At 38.4% G+C, this 13,245-nt stretch overlaps 1 protein-coding gene and 1 long non-coding RNA gene across 15 annotated transcripts in view; one reads left to right on the top strand and one right to left on the bottom strand.

Moving 5' to 3' along the window:
- chd9 (chromodomain helicase DNA binding protein 9) overlaps positions 1–12,398 on the top strand; it is a 279,147-nt gene extending 266,749 nt beyond the window's left edge. For all 11 annotated transcript variants that reach the window (XM_063066872.1, XM_063066866.1, XM_063066868.1 and 8 more), the window contains 3 exons: positions 608–745; positions 5,454–5,558; positions 7,422–12,398. In XM_063066872.1, coding sequence (XP_062922942.1) covers positions 608–745; positions 5,454–5,558; positions 7,422–8,282 — 1,104 coding nt within the window. In that variant the 3' untranslated portion in view covers positions 8,283–12,398. The remainder of the gene's footprint in view (positions 1–607; positions 746–5,453; positions 5,559–7,421) is intronic.
- The window catches only part of LOC134356174 (uncharacterized), a 59,423-nt gene that overhangs the window by 26,850 nt on the left and 19,328 nt on the right, over positions 1–13,245 (bottom strand). The gene's annotated exons all lie outside the window — the stretch shown is intronic.

Raw genomic sequence — 13,245 nt, 5'->3', positions numbered from 1 at the left:
TGTTCCTCATCTATTCAGAATTTTATCCTTTAGTTTACGACTCTTCTCCAAGGTTGAGTTCTCCCCCCTTCCCCCCAGTCTGCCAAAATTGTTAGGAGCAGCCTTCTCCGTTCAACTGTGCAATTTGTTTTCCCTGCGTAAAATAAGAATTAACCACAATTCTACCCAATCTGCCCCTAACAAAAGACAGAAATAGCTAGTGAGAGCCCCACTCCAGTTGAACACCTGAATGAGCACAGTGGTATGTCTGAAAAATACTGCAGGGGAAGTCCATCAGGCAGATGTTGAAATGGATGCTCAAATGGTTGCTAAATACTTTGAACAGTTATTTATTGTCACTAAGGATTGTTACATGCTAATGCCGTTTACTAATACTTCTATGGAGGCTGTGATTAAATTGATTATGCAATATGAATGTGTATTGCAGATTGTAGAGTATGTAATAATTTCAAGATGTAATATTGTAATCATAAATATATTTATTTTCCATGATTTGCATTTCTCAGCATTTTATTAGTGTTCATTTCATATGTTTGATGGTGATATAGAGTATATGTTACTATCAATTGTACTTTCTTGGTTTTAAGTCCTTTGGCGTTTATTTCAGAAAACCAACAAACCTGAGATTGCGAGTGAGCGACCAAAGCAAAAGAGACATCGGTGCAGGAACCCCGACAAAATAGATGTCAAAAGCTTAACTGGAGAAGAACGTGTGCCTGTTATAAATCGAAGAAATGCAAAGAAGGTAATATTTGCTTCATCCTATTAAACAACTAGGATATTTATTCTGAAGGAAGATAGATTTTAGCCTGGAAGCAAAAAGTTGTCAATGCAGTAAGGTTGAAAGAATGGGTTTCCTGAGGCTCTGGTAATATTTTAACCACGTGCATGATTTGTGATACAATATTCCCAATTCCTGGCAAGCAAATAAACCAACAGATGCTGAAAATGCTCAACAGGCTAGGCAGCAACTGTAGAGAGATAAAATTCAATTTCAAACACATTTTAATTTGCAGCAATATGGGAGTAATAGAGACCAAGAGACTAGGAGATTGTGTTGGTTTAGAGACTGTCATGGAGGCTTGTTACAGGTCATTTATTTGAATGAGATGCAAATAGACAGATACATGAAAATAAGAGAAAAAAATCTGTAATATTAACTGTTTTTCTCTGTTCATAGATGCCTCTTGATCCGATGAATCTTTCCAACATTCAGTTTCATTTCAGATTTCCAGCAACTGCAAAGTTTTGTATCCAGGACCTTTTGTTCATCCTTTTATGTTCCATTATTTCCTTCTGTTTTTCATCCTCTCTCTAAAATCAGCTGTGGTTGACAAACATCAACATCCTCTCCCCCAGACCACCACCATTTACGTCTTTTAGTTTCTCTTCATCAACTCCTTATCACAGATACAAACAAAATGCTGGAGGAACTCAGCAGGCCAGACAGCATCATTGGAGGGAAATACGCAGTCAGCGTCTCAGACCCACTGTCTCCCTTTTGTACTTATCACAGGCAATTTCTTTGTTCCCTGCAAGTTAAAATATATTTCTTTTGCAGCTGTTCCTCATTGCAATGAAGGGACAGTGATCCTAAGCACTGTTTTTCTTCACACTTGCTATATGATCTGTTTTTATTTCACATCTTGAGCAGTTTAGGTCAGGAGGCTTTTAAAAGCAGAAGCGAGGAATGACAAAAATGAATCCCTTGATGTCCATAAAAAGATTAAGAATACTCTTACGAGGGAAATCAGGAAGGCAAAGAGAGGGTAATAGATGCATGTTGCAGGTGGGTTTAAGGAAAATCCCAAGAAATGTTATAGTAGTGTGCAAAAGTCTTGGGCACATATACTGCATATAGTTAGGGTGACTAAGACTTGTACACATACTGTATATTAGTTAAAATGGGAAGGAGGTTGGGAAACAGAAATAAGAGTAATTAGCTTTGTGTTAGCTCAGTAGTATTAAGTGTTATTTGGTAACTGTAAAGACAACTGAGCTATATATATGTGCCTAAGTCTTTTGCACAGTACTGAGTAAAGTATGGGATTTCTTGGGCTAGGGAGAGAGTTGGGTCCCCTTAGAGATCCGCAGGGTGCCTTTTTCTCACCACGAGATGGATGGGATTTTTTAACAAATATTAAATCATGGTTGATCAAGAGATAAGGGAAACAGATGTTTTGGAGGGCATTCGTATTCCCAGAGAGAAGTTATTTGCAGCCTTACAGTACATTGGGGTGGATAAAACCCCAGGGCCTGACTGAGTGGACTTTGTAGGAGGCCCCTGTAGAGATATTTGCTTCATTATTAGCCATTGGTGAAGTTTCAGAAAAACTGGCAGGTTGCTAATGCTGTTTAAGAACAGTAGCAAAGACAAATCAGGGAACTGCTGGCCAGTCAGCCTGACATCAGCAGAGGGGAAGTTACTGGAAGGAATTCTGAGGGACAGATTTTACCAGCATTTGGATAAATGGATTCTGATTAGAAAGAATCAGTGTAGCTTTATGCTTGTCGAAAATTTTTGAGTTTTTTTGGAGAAGTAACCAAAACGTTAGATGAGGTTAGGGCAATGGATGTTGTCTAATTCAGCAATGTCCTGCATTATAACTGAACGACCAGCAGGTCAGGCAGCATCAATGGAAGGACAAGTTTTGGGCCGACACCCTTCACCTTTCATCAGGACTGGAAGGAAAGTGGGGAGAAGCCAGAATAAAAAGGTGGGAGGGGGTGATAAAGCGAGCAGCTGCAAGGTGATAGGTGGTATAGATAAAGGGCTTGGGAAGAAAGAATCTCTTTGGCAAGGAGGGTGGACCATGGGAGAAAGGGAAGTGGGGGGGGGGAGGCACCAGAGGAGGGTGATGGACATGTGTGGAGAAGGGAAGGGGAAAGAGAGGAACCAGAATAGGGAATGGAAAAAGAGAAAAGGGGAGGGAGGAGAAATCCTGGAAGTTAGAGAAATAGATGTTCATGCCATGAGGTTGGAGACAGAATATAAGGTGTTGCTGATAAAAAGTTCGGTCCCATGGCATTCAGGAAGAGCTAAATAAATGGATTCAAAATTGACTTGGATGCAGGAAGCAGAGGTTGGTGATTGAAGACTCTTTCTTTGAATAGAGGCTGGTGACTTATTGTTTGTCATAGGAGTCAGTGTTGGGAGCTTTGTTATTTGTTATTTATATAAATAACTTGGAGGCATAAGATTTGGTCAGTAAGTTTACTAATGACGTGGAATTAGGAGGTGTTGTTGATAGTGAAAATTACCATATATTACAGAGTGATCTTGATCAGTGAGGGAAGGGGGCTAAGGGGTGGCAAATGCAATGCAGATACGTGTGGAGTGACCCATTATGGAAAGTCAAGTCAGTATAGGAATTAGATTATGAATGGTATGGCACTAGGAGACCAATGCAACAGAGTGATCTAGGAGTGCCAGTGCATAGTTCGTTGAAAGCAGCATCTCACATAAACTGTTTCAGTCACCCAGGAAAGACGTACCTAAACTTGAAAGAATGCAGAAAAGATCTGAGGGCATTCCCAGGACAAGAAGGCCTGGGTTATAGGTCTTTATTCCTTGCAACATAGGAGAATGAGGGGTGACCATATAGAAATGTTTAACATTAACATGGTAATAGTCTTTTCCACAGAGTAAGAGAGACCAAAGCTAAGGGGCTTAGAATTAAGATGAGAGGGGAAAGGTGCAAATTTTTCACACAGAGGGTGATGAGTATATGGAACAAGCTTCCAGGGGAGGTGATTGAAGTAGGTACAACAGTGTCATTTAAGAAGCACTTAGACAGGTATGTAGAGAGGCAGCATTTATAGGGACATTGGCTAAGTGCGGGACATTGGGACTAGCTTAGTGGGCATTTGTTGGACTAAAGTGCTTGTATCATTGCTCTGTAACTCAGAAAGAGACAGGTGGTGAAGGAGGATCCCCACTTCTTATTCAGTAGTGCTCTTATATTGTAATGGGGAAATTGCTATTTTTTTTGTTGACCTTGAAAGAATCTGCTCTCAGCTGCCATGTTAAACATCAAAGCCTAGTTATTCAAAGTTCAAGGTACATTTATTATCAAAGTATATATACTATATGTAGCCTTGAAATTCAACTCCTTATAGGTAGTCACAGAACAAAGAAACCCAATAGAACCTATTAAAAAAGAGGACCATCAAACACCCCAATGTGCAAAAACTCAAAGAACAAATCGTGTAAATGATAAAATATAAGCACATAATATTCAGAACTAAAGTTCACAGAAGTGAGTTCTCAGCCACAAAGCCAGTCATCACTGAAGCTGGTCCAGGAACCTATTAGCTGCAGGCCACTACCTCAGTTCAGCTCAGTGTAAGGACGAGTAATGCTTTCTGAGCAGCAAGCCCATCCCTCGCCTCTGAACTTTTCAATTTGGCCTGTCGCTTAAAACGAGCAAACCTCAGCTCGTTCCTCACTCTTAGATCCAGGCCCTACTCTTTCAATACGCTCTCGAGTATGGGCCCCACCACCTCAATTCGGCCTTTACCTGACCTTTCCAATCTGGCCCGGCGCTTAAATTGGCCAAGCCTTTGCTCGTTCCTTGCTCTCAGACCCGGGCCCTACTGTTTCAATATGCTCTCGAGTCTGTCCCACTGCCTCGATTTGGCCTTTGCCTGACCTTTCCAATCTTGCCCAGCACTTAAATCAGTCAGCTGTCGGCTCGTTCCTGGCTCTCGGGCTCAGGGCCCTCCTCCTCAGTTAAGCCCACACGTATCACCTGGCAACCATCTTGCACCTTCGATGGATGTTAGGAACACTTCTTCACCCGTCCAAGGATTAGAATTGTGGGAAACAGATGCCAGCCCAATTAATTAATTTAAATGAGCCCTGATGAAGCCCTGAAATGTCGACTGCTTACTCTTTTCCATAGATGCTGCCTGGCCTGCTAAGTTCCTCCAGCATTTTGTGTGTTTTGTTCAGATTTCCAACGTCTGCAGGTCTTCTCGTGTTTGCAATTAATAACCTTAATTGAAATGTTAGATATTTGCTAGTCATAGATATTAAAAGGACATGGAGTTAATGCACAGTTGACATGATCCAATCAGAATATACTCAAATGGACTATTCTGTTTACTATATCCATTAAACACAATCCTTTATGAAGACATAGATATTAATTAAGTGAGAAATGCAAATTCATCCCCTACTAAGGGGATGGTTACTTAGAGAGAGGCCTAGTTTGACTCTGTTCTGTTTCCAGCTTCATTGGTAAACTTAGTATTGTTTATTTTTAATTAGGTTACACAGCATGTCACCAAGGCTCTATGTTTCTAATCACAAAAATTAATGGGCAAGCTCCAGGCGTCCCACTGTTAAAATACCAGCAGTTATCAAAGAATTGCAAGCTATAGCATAATATGTTTTTGGTGTACAGAGGAACAGTGATTTATCTAATTTACAAGTGTTTTATTCTGTTTAGATGGGTGGCTCACTAGCTCCTCCAATTAAGGACCTGGCAAGGTGGTTACAGGAAAATCCAGATTTTGGAATTGCTCCAGAATGGACAAATGTGGTAAAGCAGTCGGTAAGTAACTTAATAACAAGTGAAAAGTTTTAATTATTAAATGTCACAGATAGAATTTTCCATCTTGTTGATTTCGTAAAAGTGTAACCCTGAACACTGAATGTTTATTATCTTTTAGTAATTGAAACCAAGCTTGGGTGTGGAATCAAAGTCCTCATTTTTAATAAAATATATGTGCGAGATTGAAAATTCAGAAAGATGGAGATCTCACAATTGTTAGAAAATCAGACTCACTTTTTTTTATTATCACATAGTTAACCTCAAATCTGAACTAACAATAAAGCAAACAATCAATTACATTGTTTACTCTGAGTTAAATTGGTAAAATTGATAAATTAGGTATCAGAGATGATCAAAGTCTGGTAGTTCGTTATAACCTGAAAAAAAGTCAACAAGATTTAGGACATTGACTTAGAGACTAATTAAAATTTGCAGAGGATTCCTTTTTGGCCCGTAATCTAAATACTGTTCAAAGTGCATATTTAAGTTAGTAGGGATGTGTTTGCCTCAGATGAAGAAACTAAGATGTCGTTCCTTATTCTTTCATCAATTAAGTGGCAGAAATCAGTGAGATACTATTTTCAAAAGGCCATAGGAGTAGGTTAACTGCTGGATTGTGCATGGAAATCTCGCACATGCTATATTTTGTTTGTTAATTGCATTTCTTTGTCTCCTGTTGGCACTTGTCCAAATTCTACACGGTGAATTCATTTTGTTTGCTAACTAAATATCCAGATATATTTAAGCACGTTAAGAAAAAGCGATTTTTGCAGATGAAATCAGCCATTGGAGATGAAAAACTGGTTAGGATTGGATGCACAGAGAAAACAATTAGGCAAAAGGAATTTACAGCAGAGGAATGAAATCATATGGACCAGATGTAATTCAGAAAGGTTTGAAATGGTCAGGTTTCTTTTTCAGACATAGCAAGTCAAGAGAAAGGGGGATTTTTGTTTAGAAGGTAAGCGGCCAAAATGCACAATGTGGGAAATGAACTTGGGCGAATTGGAAGCAGTCGTAAGACACACGAGCAGAATTAGGTTATTAGGCCCAGCACATCTGCTCCACCATCCTATCAAGGCTGATTTATTATTTCTCTCAATCCCATTCTCCTGCCTTCTCCCCATAAGCTATGCCGTTGGGATGTATTATATTTCTTCACACTGTAAAATGAAAATAAAAATATTTGGTCAGATAAGCAAGGTGAATGCTTAAACAAAAACACTACAAAATGGTTATAAGTGATGAAATAGTTGTGGCATTTATGCCATATATAATCAAGCAACTTGAGCACAATGATCAAAATCTAATGTTTAAGATCCAATTAGAAAGAGTGAAATGCAAAAATAAAACTTTATTTTTGATTTGGACAGGTATTAGAAACTGGGTGGTTGGTAACGTGGAACCTAGCTGATGCACAGAGGAAGAAGAACATCTATTTTAGCCACTAAAGGTTGTTCCAGATGAAATCATGGATGCTGTATAACCTAACCTATAAATATACCTTTGCACCTCAGTGCCTATATGGTTAGCTTGAAGTCTAACTGCAGGATGCTTAACAGTTAAATGATCTAATTTGAAGGTGATGCTCCTACAATTAGCTGCTGGTAGAGATTCCAGTCCTGATCTTTAACCTCTATGTCCTGTTAAATCTTGTATGACATCCCCAGCTTGAATGACCACCACAAAACTGAAAATGAGTTTTTGGCCCAAGTCATGTCTCAGCAAGGAGTTGTTATCTTCAGAACAGGAAAAAAGCAAAAAACTTGCCTCCGCGGTTATGACATTTTAACTCCTCTGTCTTGACTTATAATGTATTGTATACAAACTGAGATGGTAACACTGAGCATTTTCTTTCCCTAGGGATTTTTACCAGCAAATATGTTTGATCGCATCCTTACTGGACCTGTTGTCCGAGAGGAGGTGAGTCGAAGAGGCAGACGTCCAAAAAGCGAGCTCACCAAAGCTGCGGCTGCAGCCGCTGCTGCGATGACAGTCAACCCTTTGATCTCCAATGGACTTCTTGCTGGAATGGACTTAAACAGCCTCCAAAGCTTGCAGCAGAATCTCCAGAGCTTACAATCTTTCCAACTGACAGCGGGATTAATGGGATTCCCACCAGGCCTTCCCTCTGCAGGAGGAGAAACTAAATCACTGGCTTCAGTGTTCCCTATGATGCTTTCTAACATGGCGGGGTTTGGAATGGGAGGATTGTTAAACAAACCATCGGAAGCTGCTCCAGAGGACAAGAAGGGAAGTAGCAACATGGACTCCCCTAGACCAACAGATGGGACAAATGAAAGGACAGAGAAACCAAATCTGGATGTATGTAGTGAACTATCTGTGTCAAATTCTGCTACGTCCTCTCCTAAGAAGCTGACACCAACCACAAGTGCTTCTGCCTCAGCAACAGCCAGCAATCCTTTGGCTATTAATCCACTGTTGTTGTCGAGCATGCTTTATCCGGGCATTCTACTCTCTCCAGGCCTTAACATACCAATCCCAGGATTCCCACAGACCAATATGTTTGATGTGCAGACTAATAAAAATTCAGAAGTAGCCATGTCCAAACCTACAAGAGAGACTGTAGAGCATCAAGAGGGAGCAGAACACAATTCTTCACATGAAAATAGTGGAGATGATGCATCTGAAAAAGCAGCATCTTCATCTACCAGTGACAATGCAACTCAGCCAGATGATTCAGGGTCCAGTGAAGAAGACTGAACTTGAAAATATATATTTAATCTTACACTGGAACAGCTTCATCCTGGTCATATTAATGGTTCATTTGTAAATAAACCCAGTGATGATTTGAGGGAAAAAAAATCATCTGTAATTAACTGAAAGGGGTTTAATATCTATTTAAAAGGTACAAATATTTAAAGGTACCTTGCATGTAAAGTTGTTTTGGAGGCTAACAGAACCCAAGTGTGCACTCAGTTGTAACACACTGAAGCATCACAATGCTAGTTGTTAATTTTTTTAGGGGATTAATTTTAAATAAAAGAAATATGCACCAGGAGAGCCGTATATTTAATATATTTGGTGTGAACTAGGGAAAATGAAAGTACCTTTATGCATATCGTATTAAGTTACTGTATATAAACCCACAAAGACCTTGACACTCATTTCAGTACACAGATCAAACTGCAGGAGACACAGCAATAACCCTGGCAGCTAATGAATGTCATTAAAACTGTAGAATATACACCTTGATAATGCAACATGGCAACAGTCAAAATGGAAGTTCACATTTTATTGCTAAAGTGTTGTGATGCACTGTCAGTTTTAAAAATTCAGGTACACTTCTGAGTTACTTGGAAGATTTGTTTTCCCAATCAGCCATAAAATTGGCTATTTATTTATTACCTCAGCTGTGCTAGTTTAGATGGTTTAAAGAAGTAATTTCTATAATACTTGCTTTGTTCGCAGTTTTGCAAAATGTGGCATTTATTACATTATGTAGCTGGTTGTAGTGAGTGCTTTCACCTTGCATGTGTTCTTTTAACAATTAAAAGGGGGCAAGGTATCACGGGAAGTCAAACTGATATGTGTAGTATATTCTGCCTCGTCATTCATTTCAAAGGAATGATTGATTGGTGTCTCAATATATAGACAACAGAAATAGGAATTGTCCAAAAAGGGTACTTTGGTCCCAATAACATTATTTAACTTTCTCTTTGTGGATATATGAGGAGCTGTCTGGTAAATTAACACAAAGCATTCGTGCCGTAAGTCAGTATAGGAAGCACTGTGTTTTTCAAATGAAAGTAGACGAGGAGGTGAAGCTTTTATTCTACAGTTTTCAGTGTTTATTATCACTGCAGAACAGTGTATTGGTTCACTGTACTGAAAATGAAATAGTTTCCACTGCAGTGAAATTATGTTTGACACACTGTCATTCTTTCATGGGAACCATGCCATCTTTTATTAGTAAAGGGTGTGTGTATGCGCAGTACAATTAAACATAGATCCCCAGCAACTATAATTTACCAGCATCATACAACAATTTACAGTGGGAGAAAAAGGCTGCTTTAGGTTGAGCATCCAATACTGCTTTTGATAATAAAGTAAATGTCTCCTGATGCAAAAAGCTCACCAGGGCAATAGAACTAGTAGAATAGAGCTCCATTATCTGTACATTTCTTTGCTTGTGAATTGTCTGTACAGTTCAATTTATTACACTAACATAAATGCACAGTCATTTTAATTGAACACAAGGTTTCCATCTTTGAAGTCATTAATGTGACTGGAAAAATCATCATCAAAAGCTGGTATTAAATTGTGTAAAGCAGTGTTATATGCACAAGTACCCACATGCTAGAAGCAAAGGCGATTAAAGCTGTTTGCAGTATTGAAAATTTATATTGGTTTTGCAGTTAGAAATGTATTTAGAGTTTACAAAGAGTGGTTTAATATGCAGTCATTTTGTTTTTAAAGCTGTTATATCCCACTTTTTTAAAAAATGTCTTTTCAGAGACCAATCTCATTCACATCTATCAAAAAAAACTCAGTGCAAGCCACAATTTTGCTGTAGGGTATGTTCCTATAAGGTGTGTAACTTCATTTCAAATGAGTGCATGTGCAAGAGGAATGGATGGGTCAGTACCAAAACAAATGAATTTGGACCTTGATCTTCTGGGTTACTTGATTAATGTATTGTATGATTTGTACAGTATTTATCAGACATTATCATATTTCATTGATGAAATGGGAGGGGTGTTTATGTTGCAAATCTTCACAAATAAATTGGTATTGTTATATACCCCACTGATTTCCATTCTAAACTGTGTAAGATTTTATATAGATTAAGATAAGATTGTGACAGATGGGTGTGCTAAGAAGGAGTGAATTGCATATTTTACCAGATAGTTGCAAGAATCCAGATTTAAATAATTGGTAATTATTACAAAGAAATTTGCAATTTTAATATTCACATCAACCCTTTACAAACTGTAATATGTGAGATAGTATTTAGATTTTTCAAATACAATTTGTACATGCCACCTGAAAGGATACTACAGCTTTAAAAAGTATGCAGACTGAGTGAGAATACTTAAAAAGACATTTGAACAGTAATTTTGTAATGCTAAATCACAGGCAGCATTAAACTAAGTTATAATGTGCTGTTTTCTTTATATACTGAATTGCTCCTTCTGTCGGAAATGAAGCATTACTGTATATAAATGTCTTTCCCCGAGGTCTAGCAACTAAAAGTATTTTTTGCCATTACATTCTTACAGTGGTGAGATCCAATAGACCATAGCTTTCAAATACATATGTAAAATGACACATTGTCTCCTTTTGCCTCCAGTTTAGATTTAATTTCCATTTTTTAAGGAAAAACTGACCCAACAGTTGTGTTCAATGATTTGACATTGGTCCTATTTTAATACAAAAGATTATCCACAGAAGTAAAGTTATAGGAGACGACAACAATCAGTGACTGATGTCGTGTCAGTCAACATGAGCAAACACAAAAAGGATTACACTAATATTTGCTGCCATTAACAGGATCAGTGATGAGTTGGTAAATTGAATATGTGTATAGTTAGTTATGTAAGTCACACTTTGGTAGCTGCTCTGACCATGTAATTACATTGCTGGAGGCTTGATGATTAAGTCTGTTTTTATTTTGGACAATTGCAGTACTTGCAGGTTGTATTCTGTGTAGTCTGAATTGGCTTTCTGTAGTACAATGAGTCTTAAGTCATTTGTAATTTATTGAATTACTTTCTATGAAGTTCTATAGAGCAAATGGAAGTTTAATTATTTTTATTAAACCTATTCTTTGACTACCCATGCTGTATGTTTGTGTATGCTCATTTAAAATGTGAAAAATTTTAATTGAAGAAATAGTACATCTTTTTAGTAACTGGAGATGTGAAAAGGGGTGGGCTGTGGGGGAAACTTTGCAGCAGTTGTTTATGGGGATAAAGATCTACATTGATGTGTATGGTAAATCAGTATGTGATTTCAAATGCTGTATTTCATAAGAATCTTGTACAATTGTGCAAATGCCTAAAATTTATTATTTATTCCTCTTTACCATGGGCAAACAGTTAATTCCATCAAGCCTGTCATCCTTCAACACGTATGTTTGAGAGTCTAGAACCTAATTGTGTATGATTTTGTTGTCCACTTGCCCAGCGACTGTCTAAATCAATTTATTTTGTATTTTTGCAAGGCCAATAGTTTGGAAATTATTATCGATCTGTATAGTTATGTTCCTGTGCTGTGGTGGAGTTCCCTGGTATGTGGGGTAATGAACAGTGTAAAATGAAATTATACAACCTGAAGGCTTAAACTCTGCTGCATATTGACAACCATGTTTCAATTTTCTTTTTCCATATGGGATGCTTTAAGTGAGAACCCACTTAGTGTAAATTTATAGATTTTAGGACAGATTCAGGTCAGATATATTTAATTCATGGATATGACCTGCATTGGACTGCTAGTACCCCAAATATTACATCAGCTTGGTTCCATTCCTGACCACTAGGTTATTATTCAACACATTTTTGTCCCGCGGTGGCAGGATTGACAATAAGTGCAAGACTTGAAACTGCAATCTACTATCTTAAAGGCCAGAGAAGAAAGTGGCATCTTGATCAGAAACTACACTGCGTCAGGAAAGAAACCCATCATGTCAAATGGAAAGATCTACTGCAACAATCCCAGCATCCTTGTTGCAACTTATCGCCAGTATGAGGGAAAACACCATAAACAGTAACTGTTGGTTTGTTTACCATATGCAGATGGTCGAAACTTGTCTCCTAATACAAGAGCTCTTCTTCAAGAGAATTTGAAGGTCAGAAGAAATACTCAACCATTTTAGGTTGCAACAATGGGATCTGTTCCCCCCCCCCGCCCCCAGCAACCAAACCCTGGTAGATGTTCTCCTTGTGGTTGTTGATGAGGAACATGCCATCCACTTCTTTCAGTACCACAGGCTTGCTTCACCATTCAAACATGGCCAAATCAGGTTCTTGCCAGTGAAGTGCAAATTTCAAAGTTGCCACATTTGACCCAAACTGCAGGTATCATAAATAGGATACTTCGGTAGATGAAAGAAGGATTCATCAATGACTCTGCTCTGAACTTTGAGGCATGAGAATAAAGATTTAATTCCTCATTTACTGCAGTACTGAGAAGAAACTATAATCATTAATATAGTCAAGTGAAAGCCCTGCATCCCAACAGCAGTGGTGACTTTATTTCACAAGCTTACTTAGTCAGTGGTTTCCTGCAATGTTACAACAAGACCCAACATAATTTTGAGGAACAACACCTGCTCTTTCATTTTGGTGTACGAGCTGATATAGAACTCAACAACCTAAAATAACTCACATTTTCCCTTTGTATTAGAACTCACCAGTCATCAAGGTGTGATTTTTGTTTTCCTTTCCATTAACATAATCATTTGTTCATGGTCTTTGACCATGATTGTTCTTGCCAAATTTTTCCACTAAAGTGGTTTGCCAATGCCTCCTTCTGGGCAATGTATTTATAAGAAGGGTGGCCCCAGCCATTATCAGTATTCTTCAGAGATTGTGTGCCTGGCATCAGTGGTTGCATAACCAAGACTTGTGATATGCACCAGCTGCTCATATGACCCAAGGATAACCTCCAGGCATGCACTGCTTTTAGTAGAGACATATCTCCACCCTGCCACCCATTAACATAG

Source organism: Mobula hypostoma, chromosome 14, assembly GCF_963921235.1.
Source record: "Mobula hypostoma chromosome 14, sMobHyp1.1, whole genome shotgun sequence".
Lineage (NCBI taxonomy): Eukaryota > Metazoa > Chordata > Chondrichthyes > Myliobatiformes > Myliobatidae > Mobula > Mobula hypostoma.
This window is presented reverse-complemented; position numbering and strand designations above follow the sequence as displayed.